Genomic DNA, 26,690 nt, shown 5'->3' with positions numbered 1-26,690 from the left:
GATTTAGTAAGAACTGTGGTTTGTCTTGATTCCCCAGGTGGCATCCTTAAGTACCGCACAGGTCACTACGACTCGGCTGTCCCATCCCGTCAGCTCCTCCGAACGCAGCCCTCCAGGCGTCGATTTGTAGTACACATCTGATCTATCCTTTGCCGTCCAGCATATCCCAGCATGTAGTGCGGGCTGACGAGGATTCAAATTATTCAGGACGGAGTCGGGTGATCCCACAGTGCAGAAGAGTTCACTTTTAACTTTTTGTAACGTTAAGTAATATAATTTACTCAAATATTTCCTGATAGAAATGTTGTATTATAATTAGAGCTGTTAAAATGAATGCGTTAATCTATGCGATTAATGTGGCAGAGATTAATGTGATAAATATTTTAACACAATTAACGTAACTGTTTACTTCCAGTTCGACTTGTATTGCGAAAGAAATAGAAGAATATGAAGTTGAATAAAGATTCGAAGAATGCTTCAAAGCATTCCAACAATTGGAACGGTTTTGTACTTAGATATAGCTGGTCCTCCAGCCGCAATACTAGTTCCAATCACACACACAATGACATTATAGAAAAAATAACAAAGCATGAGTGTTGTATGGAGCAGGGTGTCCTTATCAGACCTGTGTCTGCCTGGTTGGCCCTTTCTGCTCTGCTTTCTGATCTTGCACTCCTCAACCAAGACAGTGACTCCATAAATGAGCAACGGAAAAACGGTTTTAATTATCAATTCCCCCTTTTACATAACTTATGTGTCAAAAATAACTACTCTAGATGGTAAAAGCAGTCAGTGAGTATGTGTGAATGTGTTATTCATGTAAATCCATTAACAGCACAGAATTATTTTCTACCATCCCTTTGTGAGGGTTTTGGGGCAGAGGATGTTGCATGTGCACACACACTGTAAAGCCCTGTGAGGCTAATTTTTAATTTGCGATTTTGGGCTGTACAATATAAAATGAATTGTACAGTCGGAAAGGCAGAACAGGAACAGGAGCTTGGTTCTCTAATTGGTCCATGGCGTCTTTCCCTAACTTGTTCCTAGTTCCCTCTCAGGGAACTCGAGCTGCGTAAAAACGCTGTGGGAACGCCTCTGCGTGACCGCCTCTGCGTGACCGTGTCATGAAGCACGTGTGAAATCTAACGAATGGCGAGCTGGTACGTCACAGGCGGGCGACGCCGGGACCAGGGCGCTATAAAGGGACCCGAAGGGCAGGACCATTCATCTCTGTGCCTTCATCTAGTGCGTGTGAAGTTTTTCCTAGTAGTAATGGCTGAGCGGTTTGTCTAGTGTGTCCCCCCGGGTTTCATTACGGGCAGTGACTCGCCCGTCCTGTGTGTTGTCTGCCTTGGCGCAGAGCACGCTCAGCTAGCCCTCGAGAGGCCTGTCATGGCCACCATTTATTCAATTGTCCTGCTGACTGGTGGATAAGAAACAATATTTTACATTCATCATAAAAATAGAAATCAGATTTGTTCTTATTTTGTTCACATAGCGTATAAGAATACACGTTCTCCTGTATCTCAAAACTCAGAACTTCTGTTAAGGCCTTTGTTAAAACTAGTGTTTTTTTTTCATTAATTTGTAATTCATCGTAATGTATTGGTGTGGATATTCTGGTAATTTAAACTCTAGGACTGTGCTTTGCACAATCAATGCATGCCCAATTTTTGTCTTTTATTTTCGTAATTAGTAGAGCTAAATGGTGCACACACACCTCCATCCCCCGGCTGGAGGTATGTATTAATTAAAAACCTGGCTAAAAATAGCCACAACTCTAAATGAAGTCTAGCCCAAAATCCAAATCACCTCAAGAGCTCAAAAGTTAAAACATTTTTCCTTCTTGCTGTGATGCATTTGTTTGCATGTTTATTTGTATTTGTTCTGTAAATAATTCATCATATCAATTTGTGGTTTCCTGTTCAAACACGATAAGCAAAATACAGGATTAAAACCCTAAAACATACAGACCAGAGATAGAGATGGTTGTTTTATTTAGGAGGATATTATTCAGCTTCGCAGCAGGACATATTTCAGCCTGAGAGAAGAACATTATAGAACCCATACAGACAGGTTCAACTACCGGAAATGCAGTGAATGACCAAAAGGCAACACTGACCCTTTAATTTTCACGTACCCTGTGCTCAAAATAATCTACATACAAGGCTTTAATGAAGGAGAAAATAATGAATGTGCCAATGTGTTAGCTTATCCTCAGAAGTCACTGTGCTGTGAAATGGTTTATTTTGGGTTTACTTCTTCCATTGTATTTTACTTTTTAGGATTTGATGGTTTTTCACATTACATGTTATGTCAAACTATTTTGGTGTTATGTCTGAAATTACACTTAGGAATTTAACATCAACTATTCAGTACATTTCTGTGGGTCCATAAAAACATCAGAAACATGTTTCGTGGTAGAATCCCGGCCATGACTCAGCAGTAGACGGGTTCTGGAAGGCTGGAGGTCATGTAGTCCTGCTCTGTAGACGCCTCTGCTGGCTGCCAATGACACTCGATCAGGGCATCGTACAGTTCTTCACTGAGCTCCATGAACTTCCTGTTGGCTTCCACCACATCCAGCTCTGGACTGGGATCTGCAACAAAGGCAGTTGCTTACAAAAGGCTACACAGATATCCTATATCCTGATTTTGGCTGCAAAAATTATTTAAATGCCATGATTCATTACAAATAGTAAAAGTATAAAGTGTTCCAAAGCAGGGATTAAACATGTATGTTCTGATTCAGGACGATTTAAAATGTTGCAATAAACACCTTTGAGACAAACAAATCAGAACTCATACAGGAGTCAATGGAAGAAAGGGAATTTGTTGTCTACCTTCAAGTCCGTCATCCGGAACCTCCTCGGTTTCCTAGAAGAAGAAGACGCGTTAGAGCGAGTCACGTATGTGAATGACGGGCCGACCCAGGTTCTAACTTACCTGTGGTGGGGGGTACTGTGTGTAATCGTACTGCTGGTAGTTGTAGCCGTAGCCTGCTCCAGTCTGATCATAGCCCCAGGAGGGATAATAGCCAGGATAGGCCTGCTGCTGGTACTGGTTGTACTGGTCATAGCTGGGCTTGTATCCTGAGCTGGACTGCCACGATCTGTGCTCTGACGGCTGCGGTCGGTTCCTTAAACTCAAGAGGTAGGGAGAGGCAGTCATTTGGCTCGTGCTCTTCTGGCCCAATTCAACGAGTTGAGCAGATTAACTCACTTGTTAGCAGCCAGGCTTAGTCGTAGAGGTTTACCCCCCAGTCCCACAGCTCCCTGACAGTCCTCAAGTGCACGCTTCTGCAGGCGCTCGTCTGGGAACTGAACAAAGCCACAGCCCCTACAGAGACACAGCATAGCTGACCTTCCACTTGTATAGGATGAGGGCTATTAGTCTGACCAACATTAAACGAAAAGGCCATCGTGAGCTTGATTAATACAGAGATTCTCAAGCAACCCCATACATCAGCCCTCCCCCCTCCCCCCACTAAGGGTAATGGGAGACCACAACACCCTAAATGCATTCCTCATGTCCCCACAACTATATTTGGTTTCAATCAACGCAGAATTATTCACAGAAATAGGATGTTGGAAATGGAAGAAGCATTTTCAGCTTGTTTATGGTGATCTCATCTTATTCCGTCTTGATTTTAATACTTTAAAGACAGAAAGTGTTGTAATGCTAAATGAGGAGCACAACACAAACATTCCTCCATATTGAGGTCTACACTCTAATACTCACTTGGAGTTCCCCATGCTGTCCAGCACCACTTTTCCACCTCTACAGGAAGGGTAGCGGTTGTAGAAGAACTCGTAAAGCATCCCATCGTCCACCTCTGGAGTTAGATCTCCCACAAATAGAGAATACATCTGTCTACAGGAAGAAGAAAAATAAATATCATGGGTCAATGACTCGGTAACTATTCTACACAGCCGGTATTCTACAAGCAGGTCTCTCCTCATGTTCATTCTTTTGACCAGTGGGGACAACAGTCTTTGACTGGTGTCCAGAACTTATGGAGACACAGCAATCAGAAGCCTTGACACCAATCGGAATACAAATGTGAACTGAAGCGTTGCACATAATGGCCACAATTATGATCAAGATTACTTTTGATTTGGTTGTCTTTTGGCGCCAGGTTGCCCCATTATAATTGGCTGCTGTCTCAAGCGATATAAAGGCCCTCTGAGACTTCTTGGTTCTCCATATCCACTCACCCACTTTCTTGTTTCCCAAAGGTGGCTCGGTTTAATTTGAACCGTGTGGGCTGTGGGAAAGAAACAAAAACAAATGTTATTTCTCTGTACAAGTGAGATAAAAAATATTTTAAAGGCTAATGTTTGAACATCCGTACCGGGTTGGCTCCTGGTAAGGCTTTTCCGTTGATTTTGCGGAGACATCTTTCTGCTGTAGCCTCATCAGTCATCTCAACAAAACAGTAGCCCAGGGCCCCCCTGGGTGATGACAAACTGTTTAACGTCAGAATGGATCAGGTCTAAAACAGACAATCGCTTGTGGATTTAATTCTTACCCAGTCATCTTGTTGCGTATGATGCGCACATTAACCACCTGCTCCCCCATGGTGGAGAAGGATCTGGTGATGAACTTCTCATCCATGTAGGTCTCCAGCTACAGACCACCAGATAAGAGACAGCTTAGGAAGCATTCAGCCATGGTTCCCATTCAGAGATTCTGCTTCTCGCCAATCCACCACTTAAGTTGTGAGACACCCTGAATACTGTTAGAAGTGTATAAACTGAACAAAGCAGCTTATCCTTGTGCTCCATTCTGATATCTATATGAAAAGCAGAGTTCTTAAACTAAAAATGGGTTCAAACTAGGGCAGGGCAGTATGGCCAGTAATTCATAAGATTCTGAAAGTATCCCGATATTATTATTATCCCGAAGTTTTCACATTTCATTCGTTCATTGACCCTCAAAAGGAGCGCTGGCCACCTGAACAGCTGTTCACCGCTAGCTGGCTAACTCGCTTGCAACTGGCCGGCGTGTTAGCTCGTTGGAGCTGGTGGTGGTAACACCAGGCGTGTTAGCTCGTTGGGAGCTAACGCGCCTGGTGTTACCACCACCAGCTCCACAAACTTTGCAATAAATCATTTTTTTCCCAAACCAAAAACCCTCCAAACAGACACAGCTCCCCTCTTGGACACAAGTTGAGTTGGTGCATCTCTGGTCTCGTTCCTCCTGCATCACTCTTTTTCTGTGTTTTCATGAAAATGAATGAGTTTCTTCTTGTTGCGATAGCAAACGAGCAGTCAGTTGGGTAATTTTATAAGTATACAATTAACAGCATCACAAACTTGTGTTTTACCCAGTTAAATGGGCCGGGAGTTAATAATTGTTGTAAAATGTTAAACATGACTCACTCTATACACGCAACACAAGTAGCAAATATTTTGTTTGTACAACAGGTCAGCAATTAGCTTTATGATTTTAGTTGAGACACCCGTTCTCTTAGAGGGGGGCGTCAAACTCATTTTAGGTTTGCCCCAGACACTTTGCCCTCAAGTGGCCCGACCCACAGACTTGCCATTGCCACAAGGAAGATCACGGGCCTGCTGTAAACATCATGAAATCTAGTCCAGATGTGACAAATGGAGTTTTATCCAACGTCACAATGTGGTCAAGAGCGATCGAGAGGAGATAAATGTGTAAAACCACCTGCTTGTTGTTGATTAATTGTTACTCAATTGTGTAAGGGTTTTTTTTACTATGAAAGCTCATTTACACCACTGAAAAAAGGAAGTCATAATAATTAGGGCTGCAACAACGAATCGATGAAATCGATTAAAATCGATTATTAAAAGCGTTGGCAACGAATTTCATTATCGATTCGTTGTGTCGCGCGACTATTATGTTTGAGTATTAAAAAAAAGTTGAGCGCGCCGCGCAGAGCTGAGAAAAAAAAAGTTGAGCGCTCGCGAACAGAGAAGACAAACAGCTCCGCCCAGCAGAGCGTTGAGACCCGTAATACTGTGAAACATGCGGAGGAAGAGAAACCAATGCGACCTAAATCCTCCCAGGTATGGGGATATTTCACGGGGGGGGGGGGGGGGGTGCTGCGGTTTTCTTTGCAGCGCCAGTCTCATCTTTTTACGTTCTAATCGCCGCGCTTGACTTCAAGGTGTAACCTTTATTATTGTTCGGTCTAAAACGGCGCGCCCAGTGACGGGTGGTGCAGCAATATTGTTGTCCGGGTGGAAGTAGAGAGAAAGGTCGGTCCGGGAGATTTTCGGGAGGGGCTTTGAAATTCGGGAGTCTGATTGTAAGATATGCAAAAGCGACATGGCCTGGCACGGGAGCACCACGGCGATGATTCAGCACCGTAAACCGAAACATGTTGGAAAAATCTAATCTAAATATTTTTTGTGCCTAATCTATTTAATTTGGCAGCTGTAAAGTATACATCATGCGATGTGTGTTTTTTGTGTTAGTCCATTTTATTTGCTTACTTAGGGATGTTCAAGGAGCAATCTGTTTGTGCAGTTTCTAAATGTTTTGCACTGTCAGTTCTATTTTTCAATAAAGGGTTGGAAATTAATGTTTTTAAATTTTTTATTTTTTTATCCGATTCATCGATTAATCGAACAAATAATCGACAGATGAATCGATTATTAAAATAATCGTTAGTTGCAGCTCTAATAATAATGATCTCATAATTATGGCAGGAATGGACTTCCATACTTCAGTCTCCAGGTTACTGTAGTTTAAGAACAGAAGCACAGTGGGTTTAATGTAGCCCTGGTCTGATTCAGTCTATAGGCAGAATACACACCTTGATTTATGACAAATAGAGTAAATACTTCACAAACAACCTCAGCATTGTGCATTGCGAGCAGGGAGCTAGTATTATGTAATAGACAAGTAACCCCCCAGTCTTTCTTTATGAATCCACTAACTTCCCCAATGAGGATTGTAACATTAATGCAGCACAGTGTTACTACGTTGCGGAGTGGTTTCCTCAGTTGATAAGGGGAAAGCATTCAATCAAACACACCTTTTAGGACATTTCCACTTCATAAAGGAAGGTGATGCCAAAAAACTGATCTTGTTTTATGTGTTTGACTTCCGAGAGCAAAATGTGGAAACTGATCCTCGGTTACATTATTACATTATTCTCCCACACTACTCCACTTCTCCTCCCTCTTCACTGGTTACCAGTGGCTGCCTCATCCAGTTCAAAACATTGGTTCTCACATACCATGCTGTGAATGGATGGGGTCAAACCCTACATCCAAACATCAAGCTGCTTGTTCCTCCCTCCCTCCCTCCCTCCTGAGAGAGAAAAGCACTCGACTAGATCACAACTCTTTGCTTCCTGGCTCCCAGATGGTGGAATGAGCTCTCTGACGACATCAGGACCGCAGAGAGCCTTTACATCTTCCGCCGAAAACGCAAGACACAACTCTTCAGACTATACTTAGACTAAAACACAAACAAATAGTACTTCATCTGTACTCATAATGGCTCTTACCTATAACGTGTTGTGAAACGGCTTATTTGCACTTTCTTGTTCGTGTGAGTTTGTATCTCTATGGTTGAAATGCACTTATTGAAAGTCGCTTTGGATAAAAACGTCAGCTAAATGACATGTGATGTAAATCATTCATTTGGGGTTAGTTGAAATCAGATGGAAATAGTTTAGTCCAGGTTCAGCTCCTCCAGCTGCGTGGAGGGGCAACGCGGGAACGAATCACCTAATAACCGTACGGGTTGTATTTCAGTGAGCCGGTTAACTTCCAATGAACACCAAACCGGACTATAATAATATTACAGCGACGCTTATCTAAACGATGAGTTTTGAATCCGAACCGATTTTCACAACGTATGAGGCGGAAGTTGAGTCCCGTTAGCGAACACGGTGTTGGAAGGATTAGTCGCATTGGACGGTGTTCAGTACTCACGTTCCCCATCCATAACGTACTCATGCTGCTGCTGAAGAAGGGACGATCGCAATGGGAACTCTCTGAGAAGCTACAGGGTCAATTAGGCGGAACCTCCAAAGCTGAACATGCTAACTGGCATAGCAGGAGAGCACACTGACTTTACGTCGACGTCACGTCCGGACGGCATTCTTCTTCGTCTCTTGTTGTTTAATGGCGATCTGCATCCACTACGCTGAATTACCGCCACCTGCTGGTTTGAACAGTCGGCTTTCACACTTGGACACTCCCAGGACAGAAAGCAAAGAGAGCAGGTAACAGTCCCCTGTGTATGAGTTTTTTCAGTGTCCTCCTCTCCACCAGCTGTTCAGGATTCTTCTTCTTTAGTCTGTTTGTATCAACAGCTTCAATGCTGCTCCCCCAGCAGACAGTGAAAAAGTACAGAGCACTGGCCACAACAGACTGGTAGAACATTTCCAACATCTTGCTGCATACATTAGAGGATTGAAGTCTCTTCAAGAAAAAGAGTTGACTCATCCCCTTTTTGTACACAGCGTTGATGTTGGCCTTCCAGTTCAGTTTGTTGTCGATGGAGACACCCAGGTACTTGAGCTCCTCCACTATGTCCACATCCTCACCCAGAACTCTCGATGGTTGTGGCGACATCGTCTTTCTCATGAAGTCCATCACCAACTCTCTGGTCTTGGCCACATCCAAAGTTAGCTGATTTCTACCAGCCCATTCCAAAAAGTCCTCCACTACCACACTACTCCTCCTCTTGTCCGTCCCTTATACACCCGACTACTGCAGTCATCAGAGAACTTCTGCAGATGGTGTGACGCAGAATTGTACAATGTACAAGGTGAACAGGAAGGGAGACAAGACAGTTCCCTGTGGGGCTCCAATATCACTGACCACCACATCAGACAGCACACGGCCCTGTTGGATAACCTGTGGTCTGCCTGTGAGGTATGTCAGTGATCCAGGAGATGGTGGAGGTGTGTGACCTCCACCACCCGTAGCTTCCCACTCAGCAGCAGTGGTTGGATGATGTTAAATGCACTAGTATCATGTACTATGTGTATATATGTATGTGTAGTGTTTTATACGAACAGTTTATAGATTGCAAGTGCTGGGATCCATGGGAAGACATTGAGCTGGTGTCTCCCACTGATAAGATGTCTCCAGGCTGAAGTGTAACAATGTAACAGGTGGTATGTATCACATGTGTTGGACGTAAGCAATGATGCCACCTGTAACTGAACTAAGGTAAGAATTGCTCTGCCCTGTATGTACATTTAAAAAAAAGATGTTCTTGGCCGTCTGAGCGCGTTGCTGTTGTGACCTTTTTTTCCCTTGCAAGGAAATAATCGGAAACATACTTGATTCAGAGACTTTATTTTCCGATTGTCTGTGCAAATCTTCCTCCGCAGTCGATGACCACATAGAACTAGGAGTTTGAATAGGTATATTACAGTATGTATGTATCATAATCAGAAATCCCATCAATTGAAGCAGTGAAAAGAAATGGTGTGTGCTCATCATGAGCACCTTAATCATGTTCTACAATAATCATATGCTATGTGTACCAGTATACCAGTGACACGGTCATAATTATAAGTGCTTTCAGTCTCCATGTAATTGCAACCCAGCCATCAAGAATGCGTTTTAATTAAATGGTGAAATATTGAATAACACAATTACCTCATTCCATAACAGCCCTCTATGATTGTATTCACTGACATGGCCATGACGTTTCTCCAGTATAGCACAGTATGCAACAGCTTTCACATGTAGCTCCCATTGCAGACCCAGTACAAATGTAGCATTTGCAAAATAAAAAGTTTGGATATGGTCATTTTTTTGAGTTACTATTAGCCCAGAGCCGAAATGACCACAAATGGACATACCTGACAGCATTGCCCTTTTTTCCTGGGACCGTTCGTTTTGGCTGTTGAACCACTTTGTGAAGCAATTAGACGACACCCAGACATAAAAAGATTCAACGTCCAAGAGGACAGAATCCTATTTTGAAACATTTTATTAAATTATGGTAAAAAAATATTGGAATGTCACCAAAAACACCTTAAAACAAAATTAACTTGTACCGATGACTCTAAATAACAATTCTGCGGACCTGGCATGATAGAGGAATCCAGCACTTGGAAGATTGCTTTCCTTGTTACCTCCAGTTAAGATACTTTTTGAGAACTAATGCGGGCCCTGGAATGACTCGGCCGGTCATAAGTAACGTGGAAACATTGCTTCTTGAGGGAAATGTGTACATTTTTCTAAAATGTACTGGATGTTGCTGAATGACCTACACAGATCCACGATGAGATGGGAATCCGACTCGAACGTAACTATTAATTAGTAACTCTAGTCTGACCTAACAGCTTGTCAATATCAGTTAATGCCCGCTTCAACTTGTTCATTTTCTGCATCAGCTGTACCTCACCCCACAGAGGCTCCTTCCCACACCGTAGCTGGCTTTGCACAAAGATGAAACCCTTTTGCCGTGATTTCTGTTATAGGAGGAATAAGATCACAGCGGTTTACTGTGAATTTTTCTAACGTTTAACAGTCTCAAATAAAATAGCAGAAATTGCTTTGTGTATGGCCAGGAAATGTATATTAATGACATGGAAGTTAGACTCCCCTAGTCATCGACAAGTGGGGAGTGTAAATGAACAGCTGTAAACCTCTTGAAAAGATTACATATAGTCTCTAGATATCATTTTGGGGGAAATTTGGCAGCCTCACTTGGAAAAGATGGGTACAACCGTGCCACAGGGTTATTTGGAGTCATAAAGTAAACTGCGTTAATGTTTTTTTTTTTTTAAGAAAGTCTTCTTGTAAATAAGCGATTCCTGTTGGCAGCATTGCTAGCACTCGTACAGGACATCATTGTGATGGCATAACAGATCTTTGTGAGCTCGGAGAACTCTCTCCCTGTAAAATGTTAATCTGACTGATATCGCTTCTCCATCAATGAGAGCTGCCCTTTTTTCCCCAGGGGGAGTGATGAACTAATCCAGATGGCTCAAACCTGCTTTGAGAAACTCAAAAGCCTGATGTATGTTATCTTATCCTTAAAATGATCCAGCTAACTCAGTTGGCCCAGTTGTTCCCAGCATTTTATTTTATTTCATTTCATTAAATGAAGAATCAACACATATCAAAGGAAACTGTTGTAGTGTGCTAGTCATGTCGCAGAGTACACCTCAGTGGAGCAAGTTGTGTCACACAAACTGGTCCCACTGTACATAAACCACATTAGCGATTTAATCATCACATACAGGAAAAAACATGGGCACATCTTGTGGTAGTAGGGTAACCTGCCCGAGCAAAAGGTGCTGTTCAATCAAAGCACTTCCACTCACAAACAGTACTGTATCACATCTGCATGGACAGTTTACCTCCAGTGCACACATTCCACAGGAGATGCTGCTGAGGTCCACTTACTACCTTCTTTCCTCAGTTCATATTTATAAGGGCATGTATGATCTTCTTTGCACACTTTATCGTCCTGTTGGACAAACTCTGTGCATTAGTTACGTTATTCCCACAGCGCTCTTTCTTAGACTGTTCTATTGCAAACACATCCTTCGGTCTACAAAAGGGATCCTACTCACACTCGGTTCTTTACTTCTGTGCCGGGCTATTTTTGGGGAGTAAGTGGACGTTGACCTACACCGATACACAGTTCAGATCAGAATGAATCAACATTTTACGAAGTCAACATACAATCAAAAACTCACCTAAACACCATGAGATAATGTTCACAGTGCAGGAATGATGTGAACACATTAGGGATGATTAACCACACACATGCTGCCTGTGAACTAATAAAGAGAATAAGAAGGCCAGGAGACCAGACTATGGTAGGCTGAAGCTTAAGAAGCAAAGCAAAAGCATGTTTCTAAACATTGAATAAAGGAACTCATTTGGATTTGTTCTCTGCAGAGGGGCAGGAGTAGAAGGCTGCATTTGGACCAAAGAAACACAAAGCCGAACCCTCTCAGAGGAAACCAAACCAGATTGAGGAGTGGTTACTGATGCGCCAATTTAAATCACTGTTAATGATCATTTGAAGAAAAAGTATTTGGAATTCACCACCACATAATTATCTGGTATTCTCAAGATACAGTACAACACTGGTAGTTACAGAAATAGCAATATAAAGATATCAGAAAGTTCAATTTGAGAACGGTAACATTGTTCGTAGGCCCTTTTCCTGATGAAGCCCACTTGGATGCCATAAAGCAGCAACATAATGAGACTGAAGAGCATATGATCACAACACTACATCTCCAGGTGATATTACAATTAAAGCCACAATGTGAAGAATTCGAAGTGCCTGAATGGAGACGCTGACCGCATCGCTTGCTGCCATGGATCAACCCAAGGACACAGAAGAACAAAAGGCCATTAAAGCACAACAAATCAACTTGCTTCCAGACCTCCATCAACTAAACAGAGTTATTAGAATTATAAATGGGGACATTATCTTCTCACATCCTCAAAAGGTCTATTTGACTTTAAGGAAAGAAATCTCTGTCTCTGCTTTGCATCCCTCACGAACTGCTCATCGGTCCACTTCCCACTCGGCAGGTGTTTAGCTGGGGAGCCAAGGCAGTGGATGCTGGCAGCACTGAGGTGATTACCAAACGCATGGAGGTTTGCAACACTAGTGAAAAATGATTCCTGAACATAAGGAAACATTTGCATCCAGCAGGGTTGGAGTATACAGAAAGGATGATGATCCACTGGGAATGCAGAGACTGTTCGGGTTTAACTGGAAGACCTCATCACGCACTGGACCCGTTTTAACCTTTGGCCTAATTGAAGGTGCAAGCTGAGGTTAGTCAGCGGGTAGCGACGCTGACTGTGGAGAATGGAAGCAGGCAGCACATTGCATGGCTCGCAAGTGCCAAAATCATCATGGATACCACTCTAGTTAGTGTCATGGGAAGACGTTGTCCACTCAATCCAGATGAGCCACACATTTCGATTTCATTGCTAGTTTGTAAGGTTTGTTACATTCAAAACTCCACCTGCACATATTCTCCATCATTTACATACATAATATCATTTTCAACAAATTACATGTTAAGTTGTGTACACTACTGATCCTCCATCAAACAAAAAGGTGTTCAATCAATTAACTTCATACAGTTTCAGCTTAGTTCTGCCTACAAGGGCAAAAAGCTCTCCGTAAGAGCGCATTTCACTGGACCCGTTAGGGGGGGACATCTTACAACCGCCGCCATTTCTACTCGTTTTTGTAGAGTTTGATGACATGACCTTTTCAGCATAGCTCCACCAAACTTCACCCTGAAGGACGTCTAACTAGCTCGTAATGAAAACCCCTTTTGGGTGTATGGGATCTTTAGCGAAGCCCAACAGAGAAATGCTCGTTGTAACAATATTACATTTAACATTTTGAGGACAGTGAAGGATTAGAAAAATGAGAAGTAGTGTTTTTAAAGAAAACTAAAGTGCGAACCACAGAGCCTCTGTACCACTGAAATAACAGACAAGAGACACCTACCTCAGGTACAGTATGTGAATATAACGTAAACAAGTGTGTGCAGAACAACTGAAGAGGGTAAATATGTTGTAGACAAAGGGGGTATAATGGAGGCAGCAGATCAGTCTGGAATCCAGACCTGAGGAAGAAGATAACGAGGAATCTGGGTCCAGATACTCCTCTCTCTCGCTCTCTCTCTCACACACACACATACACACACACATTCAGTCCATCTTCTCCTTGTGAACCAGTTTGGGGGCGTCGACAAAGTCTTGGCCGTTGAAAAGAATGATGGTGGCTGTGATGGCGCTAGCAGCTCCCCAGAACAGCACATAGGCCAGGGTCTCCGTCCATGTGTCCCCTACAAGACAAGTAGCAGTCAGTTATTCTGGTTGTCAAAACCACAGGAAGCGGTCTCCTGAAGCTGTCCAGCTAGAGGAAGAGATGTTTTAGCCAAAGCATCCTTTCAGACTGCGGGTGCATTTCTTTGGTTTTACAGTGACACAGTGGCTGTGTGCTGGGCTCTGAACACTGGAGTAAAGTAGGCAGTGTAGGCTAAGTGGAACAGTCATTGGGGCTTTCTGCTCGTACTGGTCCTCCCTGCAATAGTTAATGCTGCCCATAGTGGGCCAAACATCTTTTGAGAACTGTTTCCATGGTTTTTCCCGATTACAGACATTATGATCAGATATGTTTAATACATCCGTCTCTGGTAAATCGTCATCTCATAGATCGGTGAATCCCAGTACTTAAACTCCTCCCACATGGTGGACCCCTTTACGTTGTAAACTGACAGATGAATGACCCCTCCAATACATTATAATACAATTACTGAAAATGTCACTAAGTCATTTTATGATGTCTAGTCTGGGAGCTTCATGTAAATATCAGTTGTTGATCCCAGGAAACCAAGAGGTGATACAAAGGTACAAATGGAAGGAGTGCTAATGGTTTAATAGTCATGAACATTGCCGTATTGATTGGACTGCGGAGCCGTATGATTGGTTGATGCCTATAGTTGTGGTATGACAGCTCCCACAATGACATTGCTTTTCATGTTCTGTGAGAAAGTTAAAGTTATGAGAAGAACAATGATGAAAATATATATTGACCTATGAAATATTGCACAAAATAAATATACGGGCTTTAACGCAGTTTGATTGAACATTAGTATGAGGAAGCATCAGGAACATAGCTTGATAGTTAGCTACAGTCCATCCTTTGATGAACTTCAAATATGACAATACCGAACGTAATGTGCCCATGATGGACTTTACTTCCTAACGTTAGCTTTGAAGAGATGTGGTACATCATAGAACATATGTAGTAGAACAGGAAAGTAGAACGTTTAATGAGGTTCTGCAGACACACTGACATGGACTAGCAGAGTTTGAACACTGTGCTAATGCCACTAACAATGCTATTCAATCACAAATTGAATAAGTTCCCTGCAGCTTTAAAGAAGTTGTTTATAGAATATGATTTGTTTAAGCCACGTGGAACTTACCGGCCATGAGAAGACAGATGATGCACATGGAAAATGCCACTAGCATAATGATGGGCAGCTGCAAAAAGAGCAGAATTAAAAAGGTTAGACTGAGAGTCACGTGTCCTGCTGATGAGAAACAATTCAGATAAACTGACCGTGAGGAACTTCCAGTCCTTCTGCACACGAAGAGGAGTGGGGGCATCAGACTCATCGACAGCAAAGTTTCCGAGAAACAGGTCAATGGAATCCTGAAGCCAACAAACAACACAGGGACACCTCCATTCGAAATCAGGTTTGTCTCATTTTTGGTGCTCATTTCATACTCCGCTTCAATGGAATGTTAAAAATGACAGTCATCACTAAGGCGTCTGGACACCAGTTTCTAATTGACCAGTCAATGGTCAACTGTCTGTACCCCCACCTGCACAATGGAACTTCAACATTTAACAGACAGTGAGTGACCTTGTTGAAAATATTTTCCTATAGTGAAGGTGTGCATTAGCTACTCAATAATGTGCTGTTACAGTGTGTGTATTTACAGATGAGTTGATATCTTTGTTTTAGTCCAGTCTACTAAATATCAGTCATAAACTCCACTTATTTTCACAATGATGTATCCTCTCACAGACATCCTACCTGTCTGAATCCATCAGAAAAGTTGTTTTTGTAGTAGCGGATGATTGAGTTCCAGCCGTCCATCAGGAGCCCCCACCTGGTCCTCTTTCCTGTCCTGATGGGGAAATCAGTTTTGATTAAACTACTGTAGGGGCCCTCCAGGAAACACGACGATGGTCAACTCATATGTGGGATCGGCTGGAACGGCACTGTACCTCGTGAAGTCAGTTTTCAGGGCTCCGGTTCCGGCGTACTGTACGGCGCATGCATTGGCATTGTCGGCCCATGCTGGTTAGAGCACACACAAACAACAGTGAGGGCTCACTCCTACAAACACGACACATGCTTCCAGCACACAGAGGACATTACCATTCCTGTAGATCTTTTCAAACTCCGCCTGCTCTTCAATCCTCTGACCCACATTCAGGACCCCCATCCTCTGTGGACACAGGCACAGCACATAAAAGAACTATTACAAACATTGCATTAGTGTATAAATGGGGTTTACTCATAAAATCTAGTAGTCTCTCTCTGAATACATTTGAATTAGTCTAGTTGTATTGATATACAATAATTCTGAAATTTAACAGTAAAGGTTTCTCTTAAACGCTTGCAAAATGAACCATTCTCAGTAAGGTGAACGATACCTGTAGCTGAAACTGAAGGGAGCGTCGGGCCAGCAGGCTCTGGATGACGTTGGTCCTGTCCAGGCAGTCCATGCAGTTACTGCGGAACAGTCCACTCTGTTGGGCCAACGTCTTCCCCTCTGGGTTCACCATGAAGTAACTACACAGAAAAGTCAGAATAGTCCCACACGGTAACCAACAGATATCAGCCCTAAGCAGACACTGGTGAAGCTACCTGTATTGGTCTTGTGTCTCAGCGACATTATCCACCAAGATCTGGAGACGGTCCCACCTCATGTGGCTGCACTCTTTGTGGAAGTCAAAGGCTACGTAGCTGAGGGAAAAGGACACAGGGTCATTGTGTCAAATGCCTTTTTTAGGAGTAGATATCTTTTTAGAGTGAACTCAATGTCTTCTATACAGGAGGGCTGGATGGATAGATGAAAGATGAACCTGCTTCCCCTAACAGCAGCGGCGGGTACACCCAGCAGCATCACAAAACATAAGACCAAACCAGCTTTACAAAAGAAAGTTTGTTTACTAGAAAGTTCATGTGTTTTCTGACAAGAGCAGACATGGCACAGCATCAAAACATCCTGCCCCATTACGTTCTATGTTCAAACCCCACACAAGCAGATGCTCATAGTTAGCCGTGAAGCTCAATTACTGAGTCAAGTGTGACACTTACTGGCAACAATTGGTACACCAGCACAACAGTGTGAACAGAGGGAAGCAGCTCCTCCAGAAGGTCAGGGCTTGTGATTACAGACCTGCTGCTTGTGTGCACCGACTCAAAGATACACCAATAACCTGGAGGCACACTTACTTGAGCATACCATTGTCCATGTCAGCCACCATCTTGGCAAAGGCCTGCTCTAGTGGCCTCTCGGAGCCCTTCTGGTTCACCTGGAACAAAACCTCATCACACCAACTGGCCTCAAAAGAACTGGTATTTATTTTCAAGGAAAGAATGATTATGGGTCCTCACCAGATTCAGAATTGTTTGCTTGCCATAGACCAGAAGCTGAGAGTCAAAATGCCTCTGGAAACCATCCATCTATACAACATTTTCAAATGGTTAGCATTTTCACACCCCCCATTGAAACGTACAAGCACCTCCTGCTCTTACGTGATTAGTGGTTTTGGCAATGACAGGTTTGGGTTTGTACTTCAAGTTGGGCCTCTGACTCCAGTAAAAGGGGATGGAGCCTCGTGTCTGGGGGTGAGAGAGAACGGAAATCCGCATGTGTGGTAAAAAAAAGCCAAGTACCAAGTGAGCCCAACAGCAGCACCGGCCCTCACACTCACCTGTATAAATGAAGCCCTGGCTCCCTCATACAGAACAATCTGCTCAGTCTCCACAAAGTTGGCAGCATGGCCTTCAGAGTCGATGCCTGGAGGCAGCAGCACACAGAGCACATGAGCAGCTAGCATGTCACCAGTGAGGCGGAACAACATGAGCTGCTGCTGCACCTTTATATTGCATTTCGACGGAGAGGGAGGTCTACCTCTCACGTAGTATCTGACGCCGGCCCGGAAGCAGCTCCTCCTGGATATGAGGATCCATTCAAAGATCTTCCCGTTTATACGACATGGCTTCATGACGATGACTGCACCAGGAGGGTCAAGGAAACGCTTTGCTAAGGAATTCATCTCCTTATGTTCCTGACGCCTCGTTACAAACCATCACATATCAGATTCAGCAGAAAGGATACATCCATGGACAACAGGAAGTGCAAACTTATGAAGCTGTGGGGAAGCAGTAACATCATTGTAATGAAATAAGGAATCCATGTGAACAACAAATAGGCAGAGTCATGCACGTTACCTCTGGCTGTGCAGACAGCTCTCTCAAAAGGTTCCCGTTCCACACAAACCTCTGATCAGCCTGAGAAGCACAAGAACCACATCAGTCATCAGGCTCATGAATCGCACAAGCTTCTGATCAACCTCCTGGCATCCTAAGGGCTATTTAAACAAGGAGAGTGTTGGAGTGACCTGGCCTCCACCATCACCCCACCTAGACCCTATTGAGAGGTTCTGGGATGAGTTGGACTGCAGACCTCATGGAGCAGATTGAAACATTACCAAGAGTGAGGAAAGGTCTAAAATATAAAACATTCTGGTTTGTTGTTGATATTTGGGTCTGTGTATTGCTGATGTGTCGTCTTCTACCAGAATGTGCACATGGACGCGCATACACACCGCAAACTTAGATTTGAGAAGGACTGAGCGCAAGCAGAAGACTAGCCTGCATTTTGGCTGTTAACATCACTAAAGTGAAACGGCCCGTAGGAAGAAAGAAAATAGCGTGAAACTGAGGCTGCAGACTGCATGTCTCACCCTCTCCAGCAGACTCATCTCGTGGAAGTCAGGGCTGGTGTTGGCCAGCCGCTGCAGAGTGTGTGTCAGGTCATAGTCAGTGCAGAAGTAGAAGCCGTCCGTCATCAGTACATTGTTTATCATGGACAGGAACGTCTTATTCTCCTGAGTCTGCAGGCAGGAAAGAAACACACCGTTAGGAGTAGCAGGACGATGCACTTCGGAGAAGTACTTATATTTATACTGGTGCCGCGTGTCCGGGATGCATCTCTCATCTGCCTATAACCGGTTCCTATCTGCCTGCAGCTCTCCTCTACCCACACTCAGATTGGAGAACCCTGCATGGAGCATCTCTGCTGATAAACATGCCACCTTGGGCTTAAGTGACACGATACACTGACAATAAAACGTACAGGTTCAAAGAGTATTCAGAGCGGGCACTGTGTTCACTTCCTGCGGTGTACCGATAATACCATTTGTATCCATAGTTTGAAGTTGCACTACACAACTTGGATCTTCTCCTTCTGTGATTGCATGTAACCCCCGCCCACAAGTAACCACTTAGTGGGCCGATGATGAGAGGTGGATGCAGGCTTTAGAGGAAATGAGCAGCCAAGCTCTCAGCTGAGAGGTATAAGCTACAGATAATCACTGCAGCACAAGACCTACATGGGATGGGATCCAACATACGTCTGGTGGGTTAAACAAGGGTACTCTTTAGATGGGTAATGAACACACGGTTGAAAATAGCAGGAATATGTTGATGGATGTATTGGAGTGTGGGACCATCATTGAGGATGGTCCCACACTCCAAGCTGTCATGACAGCTGTCTTAATCAAGAGTAGGTCACTCGGATTTTAATTAAAACAGATGCTTTCAGGGTGGCTTTGACGTATACCGCACAGCACAACCTGTTTGAGCAAGTTGAGCCTGAGCAGGACCACAGCTCACACGGAAAGTGTCCTCAGGGTGCTGGGACATGAGGGCGTCAAATCGAAATGCTTTAGAGCCCTACTGGAATGGACGAGTGACTGCAAACTCTTTGAACCCTAAATCGGATTCAAAACATTTATGTGCATAGATTCAACATAGGAACCATACAATAAAACAAGTCCAGAACATTATACACTCATTGTCATTTGTTGAAATTAATTTTCTGCGGTGCAGAAATGGCAGTGAGGCACAAGCATCAAACGTTCTGATTGCTCCAAACTATTTGCAGATCCCACTTATGAAGGCCTTTGCCGAGCACAGACAATAGAAACACAATAAATTAAATAGTATCGGTTAGCTCATGGTCTCATGTATGAAGCAGTCGTGTAAATATTCAAGACCTTCTCTCAAGTTTTTTTTTTTTTTTTTTTTTTTAAATGAATCAAGTAGAAAGATTGGAAAAAAACTGGAGGACTGTGGGCAACTAGAGTGTAGCAGCAGTTAGTGAAGGGTGGGTTTCTCTCCTCCGTCTGATTGGATAACACAAACCTTTGATGTGTATTAAAGCACATTGTTACTCCAAGAAGCTTCGCCAGACTTTCTTGCTGCCCACAGGAATAAGTAACAGATGAATTGAGCCATTGAAGTGTCTTTGTTTGATGTTTATTATGTGTTTAGGATTTTTCAATGTTAGTCCGTAATAAATACTTAATCACAAACAAGCTTAAAATACATTTGATTTCTCACATTGCACTAACTAGATCAGTTCTACCAGTCCTTATACTTACAGCCTAGTTAGTACTTGCTACTAGAATCTACTGCAACAGTCTACACAGGTGTTACTTTGAGGCCACTCTTTTAATTGGAATAAAGCAGCAGATCAATAATGCACAATGCGCTGCACTGAAATATGATAGCACAGTGTGACTGTAAAGACTTACTGATGCTGAAACATATCGTCTCACTCAGACATTCACACATGTTGGCTGAAACTCCCATCTACTCGGTACTGAACCAATAAAACAGTGCAGTAAAAGTACTCCGGCCAAATTCAGCAGGCAATAAGAAAATACAATTACATAATTTCACTATTTTATTTTGACTACAAGTGGTCCCTAATGAAATTATTTAAAACAACCAAAGACACTCTTTTAAACTCTTGTTTATATTTTATTGTTTATGTCAAAAGTTTGGGTTGTTGGAAGGAGAGGGGGTGAGATACTGCGTCTTATTTTTGTTGACCACTAAAAAAGCCTGGCAGCAGCATTTTGTATCATTCATAGGCTCTGAATGTTTCGTCTGCTAATGCTTAAGTGCGTTGCAATTATCCAGCCTGGAGGAGATAAGCGCATGAATGACCTTTCCAGGTCTGCAGGTGAGAGGAAAAATGTGATATTCCTTAGTTGTCCCAGTTGGGCGAAACAGATCTGCACAACTTTGGTAACATGAGCATCAAAGGACAAGGCAGGGTCAAAACAAATGCCCAGATTGCGTGCTTCATGCTGAACATTTGTGTAGCTTGCCCAGTCCGGAACACAGATCAGACACAACTTGTGCAGGCAGGTATAATAATAACAACCTCGCATATGGAGTCATTCAACTCCAGAAAATTCTTGGACATCCAATTCCTATGTCGGCAAAGCAGGACATGGTGGCTAGGCTTAATAGGGATGTAAAGTTGTGTATCATCTGCTTAACAATAAAACACTATTCTTACTCTATTACTATTTTGCTGAATGATGTGGCCTATGGGTAACATGTTTATGGCAAATGAAAGGGGACCCAATATAGACCCCTGAGGGACACCACAGAAGAGAAGAAAATGAGGAGGCATCTCCGAGCCTTACAGAAAATGACCTGTGAGACAGATATAAAATTAACCAGTCCAATGCTACACCACTGACCCGGACCTATTTTATTAGACGTAAAAAAGTATTGTTTTAAAAAGGATTTGTGACCATGTTTTATCATCAGATCTGAATAATATGTGTTCCTTGCTTCTTTAATGGTTTCCTGATGTAAAAAGAGCAAGCTTTTTAATTTCCTCAAATCTTCAGCAAGCCGTGGCAGAGAAGATGGAGTGCACGTTTTACTGCTAAAGGGAGCAATGGTATCCATAATGTTTGTACAAGAACCGTTCTCATAAGCTCTTCTACAAAGAAGCAATGCTTTTTTTTTTGATTCAGTGAAAGCACAGCAGAAGCGAGGAATACCAAGAGCAGCAGCAAATCATTTAAGTATTTGGGCCGCATAGACTGGGCAGGTTGTTAAGAATAAAACTTACATTTTTAAATGTTTGAGGCGCATTCCTTTGGGCTAGTCCAAGATTCAGTAAATCGTAAAAAATAAAGTTTAAATCATTTGACAAGCTAAATTCATAGTAGTTGCTAAGGGATGGATTTTAACTGCTACAGCAGAGAGAATAGTGGAAACGGTTTCAACATAGATGAGGTTCTTTCTGTGCAGACTGTGTGAACAATTTCAACATATCCTTTCAGTGATCCTGACTGGAATTAGGGAACTGGAAACAAAGCCAGACCCAGTGGAGACAGGACCATTGTGAGTGCCAGCAACAGGACCCGCATTGTCATGGACAGGGTTATGAGAAATAACCAGAAAGCTGGGCACGGTCTTGTGGCGGAAGCCATCAATTCAGGCTAAAAGCAATGTAATCAATGAAGTTCGGGGTCAGCTTTTCAGTACACTTTCTATTTAGGTGTAGTCCTGCTTGGTCCAGAGTGTATAAAATTGGTTAATGAAACCACAATTTAGCATCTAGAGGTGAAGGCTAAAGCGCTCACAGCTTTTGCCTATGGTGGGAGTTGGTCCAGATAGGATGCAGCTTTCCCTAAGCTCTCAAACGTGGAGGCAAGCGACTCAAGTCCATAATGCAACCTTGTGGATTGTCTTGACATCATTGGTGCCAGTGTGTACTATCACATTGAGGACAGAGGGATGCGTGTCATGGGCAGGAATGAGCTCAATGAAATCAGCTGTCTTGCCTCCTGACAGTATGCAATTGCACCTAGGAGCTTAACAAATACGATTATTGTATCTCCAACTATTAAAATCTCAGGTTGTTTGCATTTTGTGGTCCCTTTATAAACTCTGAGCGTTCAGATTGAACGTTGATGAGCTGCTACAACCTGGGCTGATGCATGGGAGGGGGGGAGGCACTGAGGCGGGAGAGGAAGTTATAGGGGGTGACCCAGATTGTGACCTGTAGACGTGCTTCGATTGCAGGAGTGAAAAATGTAAACCTTTGCACCGTGGCTGGCGACAACATGTGTGAAGGGGAGACTGTTTACAAAGTGGGACTAACTACACAAAACTGGACAAAATAAATGGGGAAAAGTTAGAGACGTTCTGCGAATTCCCATGACAAGGAGTTATATTTACTTCCTAAATGGATACACCTAAAAATAACTAATCCGTAAACATCAAAATTCCTAAAAATCCTGTCCCCTTAGCATCAGAGTGAGATAGAAGCTCAATAGACCCATGGTACAGAAATTATATCTGGCCACATTTGAGAGGTACGACTGGGACAGGTGACCTCTATCAATTGGAGGGAGGGAGTAGTAGTGGTCCTGAATATAAAAAGGTTGAAGAGTTATACTTTGGATATACCATACGACAGCTTTGGCTCCATTCAAATATATGTTGTGGTTCTTTTCTGACATTGGAAAGACATTAAAAAGTTGGTTTTCATATAAATATGACTTCAGATTGTAAGGAAAAGGGTAAACAGCAGCACCAACATTTATTAGAGGTGAATCTGTAGCTCATTTGAGACATGAGAACTCTTGCTTACCTGGATCTCTGAGAGATGCAGCATAGTCTTCTTATAAGAGATCACGTCAAAATCCACAGCCTTCCACACGGCGTGCCCCAGGAAGCTCCCCACATTCCTCTTCCTGGTGATGACTATCAGGTACATCCCTGTGTGATGGAGGTGGGAAGTCAGCAGTTTACCAGTAAGATGTACAAGGCGTTGACATCAGCATGCTACTTACCTGCTACCAGGCGGACGGTTCCCATGATGCCACATATAGGTCTGGTGACTGTTGAGGAGGGAAGGTCTTTCTTTCCTGGGAGAGGACAGAAAAAGTGGAATGCTTTATAAAAGCAATACGAATGTAACATTCTATTTAGTCTGTATTCCTAACAAACTGTATAATATTCTTATATTTATATATAATATTCTTATATTTACATATTGATAGTGATCACAAGTCCTTAGTTACTCATACATTTTCAGAAGTTTAACCTTTGTGGTTTTAATGGGAAAAAAAATAAAAAATAAAATACAAGAAAATTCATTTATTTCCCAGTCAGTGAAATGTCAATGACTTTTTACGTGCAGCTTTTATTTGAACTGTATGAAAAATCCCAGCCCTGAGATTGTATATCAATGACACATGTGCTAGTGTTAACTCTGTTTTTTTGTTTTGGCTGGAATAAAGTCTGGTTAATTAGCTACAACATTGATTCTCTGAACATCACACTGAAGCACATTACAGCAGCAACAACACCACACAAAACAAGAAAATAGCCCAAAATAGTCCCATTGGCCTGACAAGGGAAAACGGCTAGATCATTAAAGCCAAAATGTGTGATGACTAAACAAAAGTCAAAAATGGTCCTCAGTGGGCCTGAAGTGTTGATGTACATATACGTGTTAACCCTTTAAGCTGAAAATGTACCACTGCCATGTTGGTTGACGGCTCACCGTAAGCTACACAAGCTGTGATGTATTCTATTGCATGAAGCCAATACATGTGGAGAGCGAGGAATCAAAGCTTGAAGGGCAGTGTGTCTGTCGAACGGTCACACTTCTACCTGTGAGGGTCATCTCGTTTGAGACCCGGTCGATTGCCAGCACAGCATCAGCCCCCTCATCGCAGGCCTCGATGAAGAACTTCTCAGGGGTGGTGTGCCTGAGAGAGAAGAAGTTTTCTCTGTTCATCCAGGGATAAAGAAACAGCTTGAGCACACTTATTAGACAGGTATTGCATTGGGGGCAGGGACTCGTAACCACACGCTACAACCAAGACATGCGCAATACTATCTACAAAATTTGGCGTGATTTGGGTGTAATCCTGCTTTGGATGTTTTCAGGCTACTGGTGGGGATGTATTTTTGTGGGGGGTGTTTTCTGGGCACACTTTGGGCCCCTTGGTACTAATATAGCACGGTCTAAATGCTGCAGCCTACACGAGTATGTTGCGGACCATGCCCATCCCTTTATGACCACAGTGTACCATCTTCTGATGGCTACTCCCAGCAGGATAATGTCACAATAGAGTCACCAACTGCCGCACTAAATGGACCAAAGGTTATTGCACAACAAAGCTTCAAGTCCTGGCAGGAACATGTAATGTTGTAGTGACACAACCGCACAAACACCCTATTGTGGGCCTTCCACACCCCGCATGCCTGTGTTACACAGACCTCGCCCAACTGTACAACAACTCTATATTTTCACCACTGTGAATCCCTGAGGCTTTGGTCGAGGATTTAAAAGCTGCACCAGCAGGTCGTCTTTATCACAAAGGTCCTCATTGTCATGTCAGTGTCAGACAGGATGGAGCAAATGTTGAGGTCATAAGCCTCAGAAGTACAGAGAGAGCTGTTCCAAATCTTCAGAAAAGTACAACTCGTTTAGTTCCCCCGGATGTCAGTGTCCGGGTCACAGACAGCTGACTGAGGTGCGTTAGTCACGTGAGTGGATAAAAACGTTACGTTACCCCCCTAAGTGGACACGCTCCTCTTAGTGAAACAACGAACCCACCACGTTAAACAAACCTGCGCTGCGAGCGATGCCCTTCATACGTGCGTCAGGCTATCACAGACATGCAGAGCAGTAGAACCGGACCGCTTCCTGCTTTAACCTTAACTTCAGCCGCTGTGTCATCGAACCCAGCGGTACTCGAGCTCCTGCTCTAACGGCCCCTCACGCACGCGTGTTGCCTCTCGTTTGTCTTCCATTAGACTTGGAAAAAGAAACATTTCAAGAACCTTTGCTATATTTTATATACTTACAAATTGTATCTCTCGTAGGCTGTCGCCATCTTCGCTCCGTCTACCTGAGCCCAGTGTGACGACAGCAGCTGTGGGCGTGGCTTTCTGTGTGAGTTGCCAGGTACAAGCTGTAAAACCCACAGAGGACGCAGTGCTCAAACAACCTGGCATCCAGCAGGATTCTCTTCTTCTGCTGCTTCTTCTTCTTCTTCTTCTTCTTCTTCTGCTTCTTCTTCTGTGGTGTTTAACGGCAGCTTGCATCCTATTTGTTGCATTACCGCCATCTTCCGGTTCCCAACTATTACACTTTCCCCATCAACACTGTTGCTCACAAAGAGTGTGAAGAACCTTACTTACTAGAAGCCTTAGTCGACCCCCACTCGAGTATACTGTTTAGCTGTCTTCCTTTCATTCTTTCCATTTCTCCCAGCATGTCCATCCTTTCTGAGCTGTGTCTGGTAAAGGGGGGGATGACATGTACAGTTTCTGTTGTCTGGCAGTGTTCACAAAGGCCTGTTGGATGATTCCCTATAATGTATAATATGCTGCTTAGATTGCTGTGTCCTATTATTAATCTTGACATTATAACTTATTCTCCTGTTTCCTCCCCCTTGAACAGCAGATACTGTTTTGTCTGCAGCTAGATCTTTAGATCCATCAGTAAACACCTGCACATGTTCTGCATATTTTGTATCAAACTGTGCACCCAGTGAACCACAGAACATAAAATCACTGAAAACATCACCAAAGAACACGATAAGATATGTGAAATAAACACTGAGAAACACTGTGGACATATACACACATTTATTTGGTTCCTAGTATATTTAGTTACTGTGTTTTTTCCCCCTGTTTATTATTATAATATTTTTACCTACTTACTTATTACTGCTGCTCTTGTCTTGTTTTACCATGCATCTTGTGTGCACTGTCCACTTTGCTGCCGGGATCCTGTAAATTTCACCATTGTGGGACTTGTAATGGAATATCTTATCTTATCTCTGTATTCGTAGAACCCAATTACAAGATCAGATTTCTTTTGTCTTACCATAATTGGTTAGTTATTAAATATCAAAATGTTCAGCTTGTTCAGCTCAGGAGAGGGGTGCTATTACTTTTCAGCTTTCTAGGTCTTATAATTGAATTTATATGAATCAATAATCATCGATATTTTAACATGGTTTCCAATGGAGTTCATTTTCAAATCCTCTCAAAACTTCTTCAACTTTCAACCTTTTCAGCTTTT

The 26,690-nt window shown here is 43.0% G+C and overlaps 2 protein-coding genes across 5 annotated transcripts; both read right to left on the bottom strand.

The window, feature by feature from the left end:
- Positions 1 to 1,980: 1,980 nt before the first annotated feature.
- LOC119218806 (tRNA selenocysteine 1-associated protein 1-like) lies at positions 1,981 to 8,116 on the bottom strand. Of its 4 annotated transcripts, none has more exons than XM_037473510.2 (9): positions 7,923 to 8,116; positions 4,532 to 4,629; positions 4,355 to 4,454; positions 4,218 to 4,267; positions 3,742 to 3,873; positions 3,223 to 3,339; positions 2,947 to 3,139; positions 2,844 to 2,877; positions 1,981 to 2,600 (listed from the first exon to the last, which is right to left on the bottom strand). In XM_037473510.2, the coding sequence occupies exons 1-9, from the start codon at positions 7,944 to 7,946 to the stop codon at positions 2,440 to 2,442; spliced, it is 909 nt and encodes a 302-aa protein (XP_037329407.1). In that variant the 5' UTR covers positions 7,947 to 8,116; the 3' UTR covers positions 1,981 to 2,439. The 4 variants fall into 4 exon arrangements, with proteins under 4 accessions (XP_037329407.1, XP_037329405.1, XP_037329404.1 ...); XM_037473508.2 differs by having other exon boundaries at positions 4,355 to 4,469; positions 7,923 to 8,115; XM_037473507.2 differs by having other exon boundaries at positions 2,947 to 3,145; positions 4,355 to 4,469; positions 7,923 to 8,114.
- Positions 8,117 to 11,021: 2,905 nt separating this feature from the next.
- Positions 11,022 to 25,675, bottom strand: sacm1la (SAC1 like phosphatidylinositide phosphatase a). The gene is made up of 20 exons (XM_037473420.2): positions 25,466 to 25,675; positions 24,263 to 24,360; positions 23,437 to 23,511; positions 23,235 to 23,362; positions 18,508 to 18,657; positions 17,993 to 18,052; positions 17,880 to 17,913; positions 17,673 to 17,774; positions 17,473 to 17,558; positions 17,294 to 17,380; positions 17,153 to 17,221; positions 16,991 to 17,070; positions 16,400 to 16,498; positions 16,186 to 16,324; positions 15,908 to 15,977; positions 15,754 to 15,826; positions 15,560 to 15,653; positions 15,079 to 15,171; positions 14,942 to 14,999; positions 11,022 to 13,795 (listed from the first exon to the last, which is right to left on the bottom strand). The coding sequence occupies exons 1-20, from the start codon at positions 25,492 to 25,494 to the stop codon at positions 13,659 to 13,661; spliced, it is 1,761 nt and encodes a 586-aa protein (XP_037329317.1). The 5' UTR covers positions 25,495 to 25,675; the 3' UTR covers positions 11,022 to 13,658.
- Between the last annotated feature and the right edge of the window lie 1,015 nt (positions 25,676 to 26,690).

The sequence above is a fragment of the Pungitius pungitius genome, chromosome 17 (assembly GCF_949316345.1).
Source record: "Pungitius pungitius chromosome 17, fPunPun2.1, whole genome shotgun sequence".
NCBI classification, from domain to species: Eukaryota; Metazoa; Chordata; class Actinopteri; order Perciformes; family Gasterosteidae; genus Pungitius; species Pungitius pungitius.
Note: the sequence above shows the minus strand (reverse complement) of the source record. Positions and strands in the feature narration are given on the sequence as shown.

Bases quoted from the DNA above. Each gene is read 5' to 3' on its own strand.
- LOC119218806 (XM_037473507.2), bottom strand. From the start codon at position 7,946: ATGAGTACGTTATGGATGGGGAAC. The intron at 4,630-7,922 runs GTGAGTACTGAA...GGTGGTCTGTAG, and splicing joins GTACGTTATGGATGGGGAAC to CTGGAGACCTACATGGATGA. The intron at 3,340-3,741 runs GTGAGTATTAGA...GTGTCTCTGTAG, and splicing joins GACAGCATGGGGAACTCCAA to GGGCTGTGGCTTTGTTCAGT.
- sacm1la (XM_037473420.2), bottom strand. From the start codon at position 25,494: ATGGCGACAGCCTACGAGAGATACAATTT. The intron at 17,914-17,992 runs GTAACGTGCATG...GCTTCCCCACAG, and splicing joins AGCTGTCTGCACAGCCAGAG to CTTCATAAGTTTGCACTTCC. The intron at 13,796-14,941 runs GTAAGTTCCACG...CTTGTCTTGTAG, and splicing joins CATCTGTCTTCTCATGGCCG to GGGACACATGGACGGAGACC.